The sequence below is a fragment of the Xenopus laevis genome, chromosome 5L (genome assembly GCF_017654675.1).
Source record: "Xenopus laevis strain J_2021 chromosome 5L, Xenopus_laevis_v10.1, whole genome shotgun sequence".
Classification (NCBI taxonomy): domain Eukaryota; kingdom Metazoa; phylum Chordata; class Amphibia; order Anura; family Pipidae; genus Xenopus; species Xenopus laevis.
The window spans coordinates 44,424,933-44,444,056 of NC_054379.1; the positions used below are offsets into that span (position 1 = coordinate 44,424,933).

The window sequence follows — 19,124 nt, forward strand, 5'->3', positions numbered from 1 at the left end:
GCAGTAACTCATTTGTACTGGAAAGTCCTGTTTTTCTCTGAATAGCCAGAAAAAGAAACAAAGTTTCTAACTTAATTTGCTTTTGGCCCAGAGCCAAAAGTCGGCCAGATGTCGATCGGCAGGGCTAAAAATCCCATCGGATTGTGGACCGCATCTGTTTGTTGATGCAGTCCTATGATCAGACCACCCATGTACCTGTTGTTATGATTGTTGGGTCCTAGGGCCCACGATTGGATCAGCCTGATATTGCCCATCTTAGGGTGTGATATTAGGGAGAGATCCACTCATTATGTCGCCAAATGAGTGGATCTCTCTATGTACAGCCACCTTTAGTTACTGAATAAGAAAGAGATGCCATTTTGGTGCCACTTTTCATGCCTAGAACCGTTACGGGGCAGGCTGGAATGAGCTGTTGTTTATGTAGAGCAATCCTGTCTATAAATGTATACTTTTAAATCCATAGCCCAAGGTCGTTTAATTATTTAAAATATCAGTTACGTATACACTGACTGAATAAGAAACCAACTTCAGTGCTGTCCCGAGTGGGGAAGCAGCCAGGCTGTAGCTGTGCTGATGAAGGAGGAGGGAAGGGGTGAGCTGGTCTCATGAAAAACCATAAAATGGGGTTTTAGCGTATACACCAGGGGTGTCCAAACTGCGGCCCGAGGGCCACATGCGGCCCAGGATGCATATGAATGCGGCCCAGTTTGAAACGCTTGGTTCCCGAGGAAATAGGAGGAGGGGGGGTTCTGCCCATTGCCCAGTTAGTAATAATAATATAATAATAAGTCTATTTAATATCCAGGTGTCCCATATTCCAGTGTATAGCTCCATCTGGTTATCCAACTGGCATTTTAGTTCTTTTCTGTATATTTCCTTTACTTTTACAAATCAAATGTGTTTTTGTGTATGTCATGTGTGGCCCCAGACAATTTAATCTTTTTCCAATGTGGCCCGGCGAGCCAAAAGTTTGGACACCCCTGGTATACACAATCGCTCCCTTTCTTATAACGAAAAGACCTGAGAATAAAATGAGAAGAGGTAGGAGGGAACTAATTATGGCCCGGAACTAGATCAGCAGCAACAGGGGGAGGAGCAGAAGGTGCAAGGGCAGAGAGTTTCACATACAGAGCTGACAGGCTGCAGCTCACAACTTTGCCTTGTAGGACTTGCAATTGATCCCAGACATGCTGTGCAGGCTCAGTGTTTGTGGCAGGTGAGCAAAGCATTCCCAATAAAGGTGCTGCCGCAGCCTCTGGGCTTACTGGGACAGCACCATGTGGTATTCAGTCCAACTATGCTGTTTTGTCAAGTGCAGCACCTTGTTTGTAGCTGACAGGTTAAATAGAAAAGCCAACTGCATGTGATCTAGATACTATTTGTGCAGTTTATATGCTGTATAGAGACTATCAATTTAATGTTGTTGCTGTAATTGCAGAAACCCATCTTTTTCTTAGAGGGCTGTTTCATTTTTGTGTGCATGGCAAGGAGTTGGACTCTTACCCAGCAGATAACTTATCACTCTGTCCTAGTGTTTCATTCCAAGTCAGGGTTTTACCTCAAGGAGAGTGTGAAATAACACCACAAAATTGTCTAGTGGGTGAGACTTGATGTCGGTTTTTAGCGACTTAAACACCTTCTCCCATAGACTCCATTTTAATCAAATAATTCATTTTTCATTTTTTTTCTGTAATAATAAAACAGAAGCGTCGGACTGGGAGGTGGGGGTTCTGGGCCCACCAGGCTGTCACATCAGCGGCCCCCTGACCCAGCTGAAAATCCCCCTCTGTTCCACTTACACCCCCTGCCAGCACATACTTTTTTCTTGTGCATCATTTCATGCGACCCAGTTTGGGGGAGGTCACGAATGAATGCAGGAGCTGCCGGCTGGGGAGCGGGTCTGGCCAAGTTCGACCCTGTAAAACAGTACCTTGTACTTAATCAACACTAAGATATAAGTCATCCTTACTGGAGGTATAACAATCCAATTTTTTTAATGATTCATATATATTGCTCATTAGTGTTTTTGCAAAAAATATCCTAGCAGAAAGCCACAAAACTTGCAGCTCACCAAATGTAATACTGACATTGGTTCTCAGACAAAGACAAATTAAGCACATAAACTCGGACGGCAGCATAAAATTAAGTACAAACAGATTTGTAAGAATGGGCTGCATTTCTAGAACACAGAAGCACTGTACGGAATAGCCCTTAAAGGGCACCTGTTGGGTAAAAATGTTATCCCCAACCAGAGGTGCAGGCTAATAGAGCCTGCATTCCGGTTGTGGAATAACTGTAGTAGTTCCACATTAGTATTTCCAGTTTCTTTTTTTAAAGGAGAAGGAAAGCTACTGAGGCATTTTATTGCCAATAGATTAGCTGCAATAGTGCAAGCTAGAATGCTATATTTATTCTGTAGAATGTTTTACCATACCTGAGTAAAAAGCTCTAGAAACTCTCTGTTTGTTTAGGATAGGAGCTGCAGTATTAACATGGTGTGACATCACTTCCTGCCTGAGTCTCTCCTTGCTCTGGGCTCAGATTACAGTAGAAAAGGGAGGGGGTGTGGAAGAGGAGCAAACTGAGCATGCTCTTGCCCAGGGCAATGAGGTTTAAGCTGAAGGCAGGAAGTCAGATACAGAAGCCCATGTGTACACAATAGAAGGAAAGAAATGCAGTGTTTCTTTTGACAGGGGACTCAGAGCAGCATTACTTTGGGGGTTTACTGGTATATTTAGATGGACCTTTCTGATATGGCTTACTTAGTTTTAACCTTTCCTTCTCCTTTAAATGCCCCTTGCCAGCACTAGGCTACCTGCACCCGGAGGGAGCTCCCAGTGCAAGCAGCCATGTCTGGTCACTGGCATGCGCATAATGAAAAACTGCCCCGAAATGCTCATTATGTGAGTGACGTCACATGCAAGTTATGCGCATGCGTGTGACACAACATGGCTGCTCCCTCCCGGTGCGGGTAGCCAATTGCTGGCAGGGGGTATTTTTTTTAAATGCTTGCATTGGTTTCTAGAATATTACCAGTTTTAGGCTGCAAAAGGATATTATGAGTATAGTATAGTATTACAGGTATGAGATCCGGAAACACATTATCCAGAAAGCTCCGAATTACAGAATATCCATCTCCCATAGACTCCAATTTATCAAAATAATCCAAATTTTTAAAAATGATTCCCTTTTTCTCTGCAGTAATTAAAACAGTAGTTTGTCCGTGATCTCAACTTAGATATAATTAATCCTTATTGGAAGCAAATCCAGTCTATTAGTTGTATTCAATGTTTAAACGATTTCAAGAAACAAAAACCAACTGCAAATTGTGTTAGAATATCACTCTTAAAGGAGAACTAAACCCTAAAAATGAATATGACTAAAAATGCCATATTGTATATACTGAACTTATTGCACCAGCCTAAAGTTTCAACTTCTCAATAGCAGCAATGATCCAGGACTTCAACCTTGTCACAGGGGGTCACCATCTGGGTGTGCTCTGAGTAGCTGTTTCAGAAGCTAAGTTTAGGGGTTGTCGCAAATTATCAAGCAGAAAATGTTTTGTCTGTAATATAAGCTGATGCTACAGGGCTGATTATTAAATTCTGATGCTAATTGCACTGGTTTCTGTGCTGCCATGTAGTAATTATATGTATTAATTACGAATCAGCCTTATATTGTCTATTTCTATGTGTACTGTATATTGTGAGTGGGTCCCTAAACTCAGTTAGTGACAGCAGAACAGAGCATGTGCAGTGAATCAGCAGAAAAGAAGATGGGGAGCTACTGGGGCATCTTTGGAGACACAGACCTGCTAAAGGGCTGTGGTTGCCCTGGGCTGGTACAGAAGCCCAAACAATTATGTATCTCTAGCCTTCCTCTTTAGTTAAGCTTTAGTTCTCCTTTAACATCATACTAAAATTTAATTTAAAGGGATTGTTCACCTTCCAAACACTTTTGTCAGTTCAGTTGTTTTCAGATTATTCCCCAGAAATAAAGTATTTTTTTCAATTACTTTCCATTATTTATTTTGTACTGTTTTTTCAAAATCTAATTTTAAAGTTTAATATCCTCTGGAGTTTGAGTCTGGCAGCTCAGTAATTCAGGTGCAGACTCTGAAATGTTACAATTTTACAGCATTTAGAGCAGCATCTCTGGAGTATAAACAATTATTGTATCAACATTCTACTCAGCAGGGACAAAGATAAGAAATGTATCAACTAAATGTATCAATATAGAACGGTTTAAAGGGCCGGCGACCCCCCTTCCCAGAGCTGCTGTAGAAGGTGAAAAATGACACTTTATACTTCAATATTAGCAAAACTGTAACACATAGAAAATAGAAAGTAATTGGAAAAAGTCGTTATTTCTGGTGATCTATCTGAAAACAACTAGTTGATTGAAGGTTAACAACCCCTTTAAAGGTGGACAACCCCTTTATGCAGATCTAGGAATATGAAAGTTGCTGCACTTCAGCTCACATTCTGTTTGGGTTACTGTTCAGCTGTTGGAATGTGCTCATTACGCATCTCTTCTCTAGACTGAGATTTTCTTTAACGAGATTTTTCTTTAACTTCCAAGTAATCCTGTGTTGTTCTTTCTTGTGCAGGGGAAAGCTGAGATGCGTTCCAGCCTTGGCATACTGTTCCTCCAGGGAGAAGCATACTCTGCCTGACTTGCCCTATGATTTTGGTGCTCTGCAGCCTCACATCAGTGCTGAAATTATGCAGCTACACCACAGTAAACACCATGCTACCTATGTAAACAACCTAAATATTACTGAGGAAAAATATGCAGAGGCCTTGGCTAAAGGTGAGTATTCAAACTGGTAATGAACACATTGTATTTTTTTAGACTCTATACCAGCAACGACAGGAGTAAAAAAATTTTATTAAGTAAAGCATGTATAGCCAACATAATGTTTCAGTCCAGTTGGGACCTTCCTGAAGGCTTCTTTGTTTCTAATAATAACCTGTAGTTGCTGGTTCTTTAATATATATGTATATATATACATGTGTATATATATATATATATATATATATATATATATATATATATATATATATATATATATATATATATATATATATATATGCTAATGTACAATTCTGTATCCTACACAATTTTCCAAACCAATCTGGTTTCTGTGCACACACATTTGATGCTATATTGCATAGCTTTACAGGTATTTATCAGCATGTACACTCTGTTGTGTTACGCACAAAGAGGCTGTGTAGAAAGAGGTGCAGACATTTCTATTTGCGTTTAGCTTGTGTACACATATTTATAAATGTGCTCTTTGTGTTTTGAGTTGTAGAAAATGCCATACTTTTTAAATGACAAGGAAAGGCCAATTCTCTGGGTGAGTGCCAGTATGTTGGCAGTATTGTTAAGCCCAATATATTCTAAAACTACATTGTACGATAACTGGACTTACATGAGGGACGTAGGCCACCAATTAAAACATGTTCATTATATTTAACAGGGGATGTTACATCTCAAGTCTCTCTTCAAGCTGCACTTAAATTTAATGGTGGTGGCCATATCAATCACACAATCTTCTGGACAAACCTTTCCCCTAATGGTGGAGGGGAGCCACAAGGTATGTACGTGTCAGTGCTGTTGTAATCCTGGGAGGTGAGGACCAACTGATCTTATGTGAGTGAATGTAATAGGACAGTTTGTATGGAGCAATTCCCTGAAGTCTTTTCTATAGGACAATTGCTACTGTCAAATGTATATAAATAAAGATTTTTTTTCGAAGGCCATGTCTCAGCAGAGAAGGCCTAGGCAGGCCTGATTGTTATTTGGAAATAAGGCATTGAGACCTGTTCATTTTATAGGTATAGCATAAGAAGTACACATTCAGTCAATATTTTAGGTTATTTGGAATTGACACTTTGATAGCACTATCAGTGCCAATGTTGTATGCAAATGTTGCAGTTTATAATGTGTCAAAATATCTACTTTTTTTATACAGCCATGTTTATAAATGCTTTATAAATGGACAAAAGGGGTAATTAAGTATCTACAGGTATGGGATCCATATCCGAAAAACCTTTATCCCGAATGCTCCGAATTACGGAAATGCCATCTCCCATAGACTCCATTACAATCAAATACTGTAATCCAAATTTTTAAAAATTATTTCCTTTTTCTCTGTGATAATTAAACAGTACCTTTTACATGATCCAAACCAATATATAATTGGTCCTTATTGAAAGTAAACCCATCTTATTTGGTTTATTTAATGTTTACATGTTATCTGGAAAACCCCAGGTTCCAAGCATTCTGTATAACAGGTCCCATACCTGTACTATTTTTTTTTTATTCACACACAGACATATAGTCTGAAAGATCCAAATGTTTTGGGATTTTGAGAAAGCTTTTAACCCAAGGTGACATAGGGGTCCGTTTACTAAAGTGCGGTTAATTTGACTTTAAGTTTCCGCATGTTATCAATGCGAATATTTTTCCACCAGAATATTTGCAGCGACTAAGTTTACTAAACAGCGATGTGCTCAGAAGTCATTGCAGTATCTACGTTAACGAACCAACTTACATTAGAGGTCATTTTAGTGAGTTGCGACTAATTCAGTTTTTGTGAATATTTATGCTATAAAATAGTCTTGTTTTATGGCAGTTATTATGGCAATATCTGCTGTGACATTTATGGCCAGAAATGCATCTTCAAAACTCATAAACTTTATTGACTGATGATAATACCATCCAACAACATTACCAGAGTAACACCAATTAAACATGTATGCATCATATAAACCCTTCTGCCAATTGAATCATATATCTATGTGGCCTCTTTTTGGAAGTCCGTGTAATGGGCACTTTAAAAGCCAATTAGCAATTCTGCATAATAGACTATACCATATAGTGACTCTGTAGGTTAGACTTTATGTCTCTTCTATGCAGGGCTGTCTTTTTGGTCTAAAATTTGGATAAACTCTCTCTGCCTTTGTAGAAGGTAGGCATTCCATAATCATTCTAACTTATTCTCTGCAGGGACCATTATCATTAGCAAAATAATAGTGGTAGGCTTATATAGTAATAAGATAAAAGCCTAGACTGTCAGTGCAGTTTTCAGTAAACAGGAGCACTGGCCCCAGGTCTCAGGTAAGTGATTGTAATCACTGAGGGGTACCTTATCTTTTCCCACTCTCCTTTAAGGAATATAGGGTTATTGTTTCATTAAAAGTATCTGAACAAAAATTGTACCTATACCTATTTTAGCTAGCTGATTATTCTTTCCCTTTCCTGATTCTAATGAGGAAATAAAAACATATGAGGTTGGGATGAAAGATGCAGAGTCCCTGCTTGCTGCTACTGAGAAACTATGACTATGGACTGTTTTTAACATTGAAAATGGCATCTGAATTTAGCCAAACACTTTTACACATGAATATTTTTAGGAAACAAAGACTGACAAAAAAGAAAAAGGTTTTCTTTAGGTTTTTTTTATTTTTATAATTATTTACATTGAGAGTCCATTGGTTTTAAGAGTGCCTGATGCAGGTAAAGAAAATACAATTAAGATGTTTTAGGTCAAAGACTTTATAAAGTCATGCTATAAAAGGGAGTTTTCAACCTATGTCTTTTCTGAAATTTGCAGTATTTCTCTGAATGATTAGACCTTCCTTCTCTTATTTGAAGGGCCGTCTTCAGACTCTGAAATTTTAATAAATTCTCCTCCACATTTCCTCTTGTGTGCCTTGGTAGCTGGTGGACGGTTCATAATCCTTGTTACTAATTCCCCACAGGGGCCATTGCACTCCCACCAATGGCACTTCAGTAGGTCATATTCATCCTTAAAATCAGGGTAGGCCTATAGAAAAATAAGAAAAGGGCAAGGGGAATCATGTTTAATAGAGTAATAGAAATAACAGATTGCTTCTAATATAGCAATAAATACAGTGTGTTTAACCACTTACCATAATATTTGTGCCAGTCAGTTTATTAATACGCCTCTTATGGTAGTGAAAGGTTGGTCCATGGCTTCTATCCTTTGATTTACTTAAAAACTGATGTATGTGTATCATTTCATGCAGGAGGATCTGTAGAGTACAGAAAGATTCAGTTAAATCGGTTATTACAAGTTTCTATTGTAAATAAATTGGCTGAGCGATTGGAAGTCTTTAAAGCTGAAGTTGGTGTCACAAAAATATATATTGCAAATATACCTTGGAGAATAAAGGAATAAGAAGCAAAATACTTACTTCTACTGTAGTCCTCCTTGGCCTTAAATCAAGAAGAGGCTTATTTAGGCGAATTTTCATCTTTCCAGTACTGGTCTCTAGGGCAAATCCAGACATTCTGCAAAACAAAATGTGAATCTTTAATACTCAGAATTAGTTTTTACCTTTCCTATGTCAAATTACTATGTGATTTTTTTCTATTGTTCAATTATACGTGTTTTCCTACATTTATATATGCTTTTTTTCTATTAAATGCTCTATGAACTACATCAGTGAAAATATCTATAATGGTACAAACTTAAAGGAATTGTTCAGTGTAAAAATAAAAACTGGGTAAATAGATAGGCTGTGCAAAATAAAAAATGTTTCTAATATAGTTAGTTAGCCAAAAATGTAATGTATAAAGGCTGGTGTGATTTGATGTATAACATGTCAGTCTGATCACTACTTCCTGATTTTCAGCTCTCTTTGTTTACACTGACTGGTTACCCTGGCTACCAGGCAGTAACCAATCAGAGACTTGAGGGGGGGGCCACATGGGTCATATCTGTTGCTTTTGAATCTGAGCTAAATGCTGAGGGTCAATTACAAACTCTCTGAACAGAAATGTACCATTTGCCCCCCCTTCAAGTCACTGACTAACTCAGAGTTATAGAGCTGAAAAGCAGGAAGTTGGATTCTGGCTGTTTTATTAGACATCTGTTCACTCCAGCCTTTATATATTATATATTTGGCTAACTAACTATATTAGAAACATTTTTTATTTTGCACAGCCTATCTATTTACCCAGTTTTTATTTTCACACTGAACTATTCCTTTAATAAGACTTACTCAGAAATTCTGTAACTCCATTTTAGATCAGGTTCAGGCAGCTTTCTTCAAAATGCTGATAAAGAGTGATAGTTTTTCAGCTACTGCCAATGGTTCTAGATTCAGGTACATTGTGATGTCATCAATGAATTTGCATTGTGATGCCATCACTTTGGAGCAGCAACAATGAATGTGCTGCTGCATTGTGATGTCATACGTTTGTTTAGTGAGAGCAGTAAGTTTACTGCAGTTGTGAAAATTAAGTCCATTACAGAGATACTGATACCAGACATTAAACCATCTATCATAACATACAGTTTACATGCAATTTATAATTCTGCCATGAAAGTTTTGTCTGATGCTTTTGGATTACCGGTACCTGTCTGATCCCTCATGTTTCTTTGTGAGGGGGCTGTCATATTTGTGCAGCAATAATCCGTTAGCATTAGACATTGTAACTGACAGGTTTAAAAGGAACAGTCGGGTTGGTAAAACAGTCAGGTTTAGGAATTTCAAGTAACAATTAATTACAAAATTATGTCTGTTGGCCTATCTGTGTATAATAAAGATATCACTGTAATATAAGCATTTATTCTATTTCTTTTCTGTGATCTATCTATCATTTATCTATCATCTATCTACAGTATCTGTCAATCTGTAATAATGATGTTACTGTAATATAAGCATTTATTCTGTTTATCTGTGACCTTCTGTCTGTCTGTCTGTTCTGTTTCAACCCACTGTCCTTTAGTGATAGTTCCCTTAGATCTGGGCCAGGACCTTACAGGACACAACTCACTGTTATGAGCAGATCTCCACAGACAGTTGAACTCAACCGGACTGACACGAGTATGCAGATTTGTTGAAGTTTATTCCAAAACCGATGATCTCCCAGTAGATCAAAGAATATTTTTATCACCAGGGTTTGTTAGGCAGTTAGGGGTCCGTTTGCTAAAGTGCGATAAATTTGACTTTAAGTTTTCGCTGTGAATATTTCTTCTCTGCGAATATTTGCAGCGCCTAAGTTTACCAAACAGCGATCCGCTCAGAAGTCATTGCGATCACTTGCGGTAACTACGTTAACGAACCAGCTTACGTTAGCGGTAATTTTAGCGGGTTGCAAATTTTCTGGCGACAAATTATGTTTTCGCGAACATTTATGCTATAAAATGGTCTTGTTTTGTGGCAGTTATTATGGCAATTTTTACTGTGACATTTATGGCCAGAAATGCATCTTCAAAATTCATAAACTTTATTGACTGATGATAATACCATCCAACAACATTACCAGAATAACACCAATCAAACATGTATGCATCAAATAAACCCTTCTGCCAATAGAATCATATGAACAAGATCATACAGTCAATCTCTTTGCTTCATATAAATGCACAACTTAATGTAGCCAATCACAATGAAACCAAAAAAGCGTAGAGGCTGCCGAATCCTTGGACTGTGATGCCCCGCTGCCAATAATACGCCTCTGAGCTGAAACTGCTGCTGTTGCAACAGATAGAAGCAGAAGCCAAAACATCCTGTCAGCAATAGCTACAGATCATTCTGTCAGCAAAGAATGATGGGTAAAAAAAAAGTATTATGGGATATTTCCTGCCCCTTGAGAATTTTCTGGCGAAAAAATACATTTTGCGGCACTACATAGGTAGTTGTAAAATTTTGCAAATATTCTTATGTAAATTTTGTCTTTTGCACATTTCGCTGTTTAGTAACCATGTATTAATGTGTACATAGCGTTATTTTCAGCGAATGTGATAACTAGCGAACACATATTCTTGCGCAAGAAAGTTCTCAAATTTATATATATCGCAGGTTAGTAAACTGGCGAAAACATATCCGCATATTCGGCGACAAATTTGTCTATATTTTGTGCGATTATTTTTAACGCACTTTAGTAAATGGACACTATAGGCAGATGTGGTGTATTTAAATATTCTTTACAAATAAAATCTGTAAAAAGTTGGGGAAAATTGCTCCTGTCAGCTAGGAATTTAATATCAAACATGAAATTGCACTGTTATGATTAGCCAGTAAAATTGTGCTGATCTAACCCCTAGTGATGACTTCTGCAATGGGAACCAAATGCACTGCAGTGTCTCTCTTCAATGCTGCAACAGAGGGGGAGATGGAGAATCTGGGGGTTCAGCATGTCATATTATCATATTTTATTTTTAACTCAAAGTCTGTATATCACATCTACAATAATGAAATCACCTTACATGATTTTATTACCAGGTGGGGGGTGTCTGTGCATAAATGACCACAATTGTAATATAAAAGAAATAAGAGATGACTTCCCCAATTGTGGACATTTTTTTTTTTTATATTTATTTCTACAGTAGTTCAAGTAGTATGAAGTGGTTTATTGTCATTGCATTATTTCTTCATCAACTGATTTAATAATGATCGACCCTTGCACAGGAGAGATTGCTTTTGTTTTATGGGTTAGGGTATAAAAAAAAATTCTGGCTAATTTATAATAAATATTGATGTTCATATTATGATTTGAATAATACATTACAAGTATGAAATCCGTTATCCAGAATGCTTGGGACCAGAAGTTTTCCGGATAAGGGGCCTTTCTGTAATTTGGATCACCATACTTTGAACCTACTAAAAGATAATTCAAACATTAAATAAACATAATAGAATTGTTTTGCCTTCATTAAGGATTCATAATATCATAGTTGGAATCAAATTCAAGGTACATTTTTCAGAGAAAAAGGAAATGATTTTTAAAAATTTGAATTATTTGCTTATAATGAAGTCTATGAGAGATAGTCTTCCCGTAATTCAGAGCTTTCTGGATAATGGGTTTCGGTAACCGATCCCATACCTTTACTAATTGGGGGATTGGTCACTTTTACTCTCTAAAACAATGTTTATATACTTTTAAAGCTAGTTAAATAATATTTTATTGCGTTTTCATCCTGAAGTAGAAGCATATGAATGTTTTCTGTGTAATCAGAAGTCATGATTCTGCAACTCATTACTTGTCTTGCCTTCAATCAATCAGGAGAACTTCTAGATGCCATAAAGCGAGACTTTGGCTCCTTTGAGAAGTTTAAGGAAAAATTCAATACTGTGTCAGTTGGAGTCCAGGGATCAGGGTGGGGATGGCTGGGTTATAACAAGGACTCTAATAGACTTCAGCTGGCTGCCTGTGCCAATCAAGACCCTCTACAAGGAACAACAGGTAACCATCTTTTGGTTTCTACACCTCATTGACATGTAGACTAGGGGAACTGTTTAGCCATCTAGTGGTGTAAGCGTAAAACAAATTTTGATATGTTTTGAAAAGCTTTTGTAAACAGTTACAGTTGCTCTGCCTGTTTTCTGTTCCTCAGGTCTTATCCCTCTGCTTGGAATCGATGTGTGGGAGCATGCTTATTACTTGCAATATAAAAATGTCAGACCAGACTATTTGAAAGCGATCTGGAATGTTATCAACTGGGAGAATGTCACCGAAAGATATCGGGCTTCCAAAAAATAAAGTGCTGGGTCTGTTTTGTTCATTACAGCCAATTGAACACATCTTTAGTCTGTTTCTCAAAGAAAATAGATATTTCTTTCACATAATGTCCTCAAACTGAATGCACTTATTAGATTTACAGGCCATGTCAAATCTGAGAGCACATAGACGCCTGTATAATCACCCCTTTTTATAGCCAGAGTTGTGTTGATGTTCTGTTGTGTAAATTACATTTTGCAATTCAATAATAAAGGCAGCAGCAATGTTAATTTCTTCCTTGCTGACTTTTTCTTTAATATATGTAGATTGCTTTAATAACAGTAGCATATCATTCTGACTACAAAGTCCCACAGCCGGATTATGAACTACAAACAGCAGTGAGAGAGGGAAGCTTCAAAATTCAAAAGAAACAGTTCCATGGTTGTTTAAAGGACAAGGAAAGTCTAAAATAGAATAAGGCTAGAAATGCTGTATTTTGTATATTAACATAAGCATGAACTTACTGCACCACAAAGCCTAATCAAACAAATCATTTATGCTTTCAAAGTTGGCCACAGGGGGCTGTCATCTATGCAGGACTGTCTTTTTGGTCTAAAATTTTGATAAACTCTCTCTGCCTTTGTAGAAGGTAGGCATTCCATAATCATCCTAACTTATTCTCTTCAGGGACCATTGTCATTAGCAAAATAATAGTGGTAGGCTTATATAGTAATAAGATAAATGCCTAGACTGTCAGTGCAGTTTTCAGTAAACAGGAGCACTGGCCCCAGGTCTCAGGTAAGTGATTATAATCACTGAGGGGTGCCTAATCTTTTCCCACTCTCTTTTAAGACATATAGGGTTATTGTTTCATTAAAAGTATCTGAACAAAAATTGTATGAACGTGGGAGCATTGTCAATGTCATAATGATTGTGATGTTGTACCTGAGCAACTTTGAATTATAGCTTGTAAGGAATATTGCCGGTCATAATTTATTAAAGTGCTAATTGGTATTCCCCCCCCCCCAAAAAAAATGCATTAAGTTCCCATTATACCACCAAAATGCTTATTGATGTTCTTCCTTAGAAGAAGGGCCCCCCTGTTTTGACGAAGGTGCTATCGATATATATATCCTATTTTAGCTAGCTGATTATTCTTTCCTGATTCTAATGAGGAAATAAAAACACATGAGGTTGGGATAAAAGATGCAGATTGCCTGCTTGCTGCTACTGAGAAACTATGACTATGGACTGTTTTTAACATTGAAAATAGCATCTGAATTTAGCCAAACACTTTTACACATGAATATTTTTAGGAAACAGACTGACGAAAAAGAAAAAGGTTTTCTTTAGGTTTTTTTTATTTTCATAATTATTTACATTGAGAGTCCATTGGTTTTACAAGTGCCTGATGCAGGCAAAGAAAATACAATTAAGATGTTTTAGGTCAAAGACTTTATAAAGTCATGCTATAAAATGGAGTTTTCATCCTATGTCTTTTCTGAAATTTGCATTATTTCTCTGAAGGTTTAGATTTTCCTTCTCTTATTTGAAGGACCATCTTCAGATTCTGAAATTTTGATAAATTCTCCTCCACATTTCCTGTTGTGTGCCTTGGTAGCTGGTGGACGGTTCATAATCCTTGTTACTAATTCCCCACAGGGGCCATTGCACTCCCACCAATGGCACTTCAGTAGGTCATATTCATCCTTAAAATCAGGGTAGGCCTATATAAAAATAAGAAAAGGGGAATCATGTTTAATAGAGTTATAGAATTAACAGATTGCTTCTAATATAGCAATAAATATAGTGTGTTTAACCACTTACCATAATATTTGCGCCAGTCAGTCTATTAATACGCCTCTTATGGTAGTGAAAGGTTGGTCCATGGCTTCTATCCTTTGATTTACTTAAAAACTGATGTATGTGTATCATTTCATGCAGGAGGATCTGTAGAGTACAGAAAGATTCAGTTAAATCGGTTATTACAAGTTTCTAATGCAAATAAATTGGCTGAGCGATTGGAAGTCTTTAAAGCTGAAGTTGGTGTCACAAAAATATATATTGCAAATATACCTTGGAGAATAAAGGAATAAGAAGCAAAATACTTACTTCTACTGTAGTCCTCCTTGGCCTTAAATAAAGAAGAGGCTTATTTAGGCGAATTTTCATCTTTCCAGTACTGGTCTCTAGGGCAAATCCAGACATTCTGCAAAACATAATGTGAATCTTTAATACTCAGAATTAGTTAGTAATTACCTTTCCTGTGTCAAATTATGTGATTTTTTTCTATTGTTCAATTATACTTGTTTTACTACTTTATATATGCTTTTTTCTATTAAATGCTCTATGAACTACATCAGTGAAAATATCTATAATGGTAAAGTACAAACTTGAAGTTTAATTCAAGACTTACTCAAAAATTCTGTAACTCCATTTCAGATCAGGTTCAGGCAACTTTCCCCTAAAGAATTTAACATTAAATTCCTTATATAGGGCATGAATGTCTGGTTTGGGATCCAAAGTCTCCCATTGTGGATCTATAACTGAAAGTTCCTCATGAATTGGATTGGGCATTCTATTAGAGTAATCTCGAGATCTTGTATTCATATAATGTTGTGAAAATCTAGTAAATATAGATGAATCTATATCACTGATGTTGTCTCTTCAAAATACTGATAAAGAGTGATAGTTTTTCAGCTACTGCCAATGGTTCTAGATTCAGGTACATTGTAATGTCATCAATGAATTTGCATTGTGATGCCATCAATTTGGAGCAGCAACAATGAATGTGCTGCTGCATTGTGATGTCATACGTTTGTTTAGTGAGAGCATTAAGTTTGTTTACTGCAGTTGTGAAAATTAAGTCCATTACAGAGATACTGATACCAGAAATTAAACCTTTTTTACATCTATCATAACATACAGTTTACATGCTATTTATAATTCTGCCATGAAAGTTTTGCCTGATGCTTTTACATTACCTGTCTGATCCCTCATGTTTCTCTGTGAGGGGGCTGTAATATTTGTGCAGCAATAATCCGTTAGCATTAGACATTGTAACTGACAGGTTGAAAAGGGACAGAAGGGTTGGTAAAACAGTCAGGTTTAGGAATTTCAAGTAACAATTAATTACAAAATTATGTCTGTTGGCCTATCTGTCTATAATAAAGATATCACTGCAACATAAGCATTTATTCTATTTCTTTTTCTGTGATCTATCTATCATTTATCTATTATCTATCTATGTCTGTCTATCTACAGTATCTGTCAATCTGTAATAATGATATTACTGTAATATAATGGGAAGAAGGGAGTCACCTCGCACACCCTGGCCGTCCAAGTTCCGTGACACCTGGTGCTCGATGAAGGAGGTGTTGGTAACCTCCACAGCAATCGAGAAGGAAGAAATCACCGGCACAACAGGTTATTTCCAGCAGGGAAACCCTTGCTCGTTTATTTTGCGGATGCAACGTTTCGGGGCATAACCCCTTTGTCTACCTCCCCCTTTTTTCCTACAGGAGGGGTCGGAATATAGGGGAACTTATAAAGAAAAAATCCACTGTACAGAAAGGAGTTCGTACTATTCTAGGGACCCAAAGTAAAGGCACCTACCCTTGTAGAAATTGTGGGCACTGTAATGCTATTACTCTAGGAGCTTACGTAATACATCCCCATCAAGGTACTAAACTAGCATTACAGGGGTACCATACTTGTGATTCTAAGGACGTAATATATAGCATCAAATGTCCTTGCGGACTGCTATATATAGGACAAACAAGTAGGGCTATGAAGGTTAGGTTAAATGAACACAAATCTGTAATTCGTAACTTTCAACCCCCACCCACGAATCTGGTGAATGTTACCGAAAAACTAAAAGAAAAGCAAAAGAGCGAAATGCTATTGGCAAAGCATTTTTACACGCAGACACACCAACTTTCACAACTCCGTTGGCAGATTTTAGAAAAGGTTTTTTCTAAGCCTGGCATGGATAAAAAGAAATTATTGCTCCAGAGGGAATGCTACTGGATTTGGCGTTTACAAACGCCATCCAAAAGGGTTAAATGAAGATTTTAATATGAGTTGTTTTTTGTAATTCTTATTATTAACCCTTTGAACCTCTTTCTTCTAGATAAAGAGCATGCTGATATGCTTCAGGGAAAGATTTTCCTCCCCACACGAGTAGGGTAAGATAGAAACATAATTGATTGTGTGTATTAAGAAACATTGTTACTTAGTGCCAGTTAAAATTTTTGGATACTATGAAAATGTTTTTAAACTTAAGCACACCTTTGTATCGATAATTTTAATATTGTTACATTTTTCATATAGCACTGGACATTTTAGTATATTTCACCTGATGGGATACTTTGTATCTGAATTACCTACAAGGCACATTATTCTAAGGATATGCTTGGAACAACATAATTTTTTCTATTAACACCGCACAGGACACGTTATGGTGTTTTAACTTTTCTATTCTGATGGATTTTTTATTCTGATGGAGATCTGGGACATTTTTTACATTCTCCCTTATGTATTTTTTCTTATGTATTTTTTCTTATGTATTTATGGTCTTTTACACTCACCATGTATTTATTCCTCACTACATCATGTAATCACTTAATTAGGTAACCACTTTTACCAATTATGTCTAATTGATATGCTTTTAAATACTTTGAGCACTGATTCGCGGTATGCTTGACAAAGGGGTTACGCCCCGAAACGTTGCATCCGCAAAATAAACGAGCAAGGGTTTCCCTGCTGGAAATAACCTGTTGTGCCGGTGATTTCTTCCTTCTCGATTACTGTAATATAAGCATTCATTCTATCTATCTATCTATCTATCTATCTATCTATCTATCTATCTATCTATCATCTATCTTTCTATCTATCTATCTATCTATCTATCTATCTATCTATCTATCTATCTATCTATCTATCTATCTATCTGTTCTGTTTCAACCCACTGTACTTAGTGATAGTTCCCTTAGATCTGGGCCAGGACCTTACAGGACACAACTCACTGTTATTAGCAGATCTCCACAGAGAGTTGAACTCAACTGGACTGACACAAGTATGCAGATTAGTTGAAGTTTATTCCAGAACCGATGAAAAATCTCCCATACATAGATAAGACCAGTAGATAAAAGAATATTTTTATCACCAGGGTTTGTTTGGCAGTTAGGGGTCCGTTTGCTAAAGTACGGTAAATTTGACTTTAAGTTTTCACGTTATCGATGCGAATATTTCTAATCTGTTATTGTTGTTCTTCCTCCTTCTGTGAGTTATGCAACCTATTTCTTCTTTACACAATTCTTATTTACTTTTTTTCTCCACTCAATTCTGTTTTTTTTTTTAATCTCCATTTTAAACTGCAACTTTATTATCCATTTACCTTTCCTGGCATTGTCATCTCTTTATTCATTCACTCCTCCCAATCCCTATTCTGCTAACCTCCATCTCTTTGCATGCGTCAGCTGCACATCCCCTTTTCATGATGACGCTCCCACACAATTCTGCACTCTTTTACCCTTATGCCCTCCGGCTATCACACTCAAGCCCTTCGCTAAATCCAGAGGTGTCCTGGGAAGATAAGAAATCTTGCTCTATCCAATGACAACCAGCCCCTCCCCCCCCAAATTTCTCCCCTACTCTTACCTTTCCTCTTCCTTTCTTTTTCTTATTCTTGCAAGCAAGGATTCCATGTTGAATCTTTGAAAATTATTGATATATGTAAAACAATAAAAAAAACTTTTAAGTTAAAAAAAAAAAAAAAAAAAAGAAATCTTGCCCATTCTGAATGTGTGCTTTTTAAAAAGTTTGAGCTGTGCTGTCAGACTGGACCATTACCTGCTGCCGAATGAAATCACACTTGTACGGCTCAAAACTTTATTGAGAGAAGCGCACAACCAAATCAGATGTTCAGTAAGCTTGAGTCTGATGGCATGATGCATTTACTCCACCTAAGATCCACGTGCCACAAGAAACAGACTGGCAGGCTGTAGGCGGCCTGCTATAAATAGTGAATAAATAGTAGTCTATAAATAGTGAATAAATTATTTAAAACGGATGGACTTTTAAATAATTTATTCACTATTTATAGACTATTGAATTGGGGATTTTTTAATTGAAAATATTGTATGGATATTAAGGGTTAACTGGGATAAGGGTCACATGATGGAGTGAAGAGGCGGGGTTATGGCTATATACATTTTTTTGTACATTTGGAATTATATCCTGATGAAGGGAGGTTGTACACCCCGAAACGTTGATATAATATTGTTGGTGGTGTAAATAAATAAAAGGAAGGGGTACATGCCCCACTGCAGAAACATTTTTGTATGCGGATCCATGAACAAAAAGCTATTGTTACTGTGGGGGCTTAGCTGGGCCGACGGATGACCAGCACCACTGCTGCAGATTGAGTGAGAAAATTCCGGGTGTGCGGTGTATCTATCACATTATAATGAACCCTGGTTTTACCAGTGCAGGGCTACAGTACATGATATTTTCATTACTATAAAACAATTTAAATTTTTTTGGTGTTACTGTTCCTTTAATGCCATGTTGAGGCAGTAGCTCCAGGGATCCTCCGCATCAACAGACAGACGTACACATGATTGAGCTAGATAGGACCC

At 37.0% G+C, this 19,124-nt stretch overlaps 1 protein-coding gene across 1 annotated transcript; it reads left to right on the forward strand.

Annotated features, from left to right (window-relative positions):
- Positions 1-1,058: 1,058 nt before the first annotated feature.
- Positions 1,059-12,773, forward strand: LOC108716665 (superoxide dismutase [Mn], mitochondrial). Its single transcript, XM_018262973.2, has 5 exons — positions 1,059-1,216; positions 4,610-4,812; positions 5,486-5,602; positions 12,049-12,228; positions 12,380-12,773. Exons 1-5 carry the CDS (start codon positions 1,188-1,190, stop codon positions 12,523-12,525), a joined length of 675 nt encoding a protein of 224 aa, XP_018118462.1. The 5' UTR covers positions 1,059-1,187; the 3' UTR covers positions 12,526-12,773.
- Positions 12,774-19,124: the final 6,351 nt, after the last annotated feature.

Coding starts and splice junctions, on each gene's coding strand:
- LOC108716665 (XM_018262973.2), top strand. CDS start 1,188: ATGCTGTGCAGGCTCAGTGTTTGTGGCAG. Junction 5,603..12,048: donor TGGTGGAGGGGAGCCACAAG/GTATGTACGTGT, acceptor TCAATCAATCAG/GAGAACTTCTAGATGCCATA. Junction 12,229..12,379: donor CCCTCTACAAGGAACAACAG/GTAACCATCTTT, acceptor TCTGTTCCTCAG/GTCTTATCCCTCTGCTTGGA.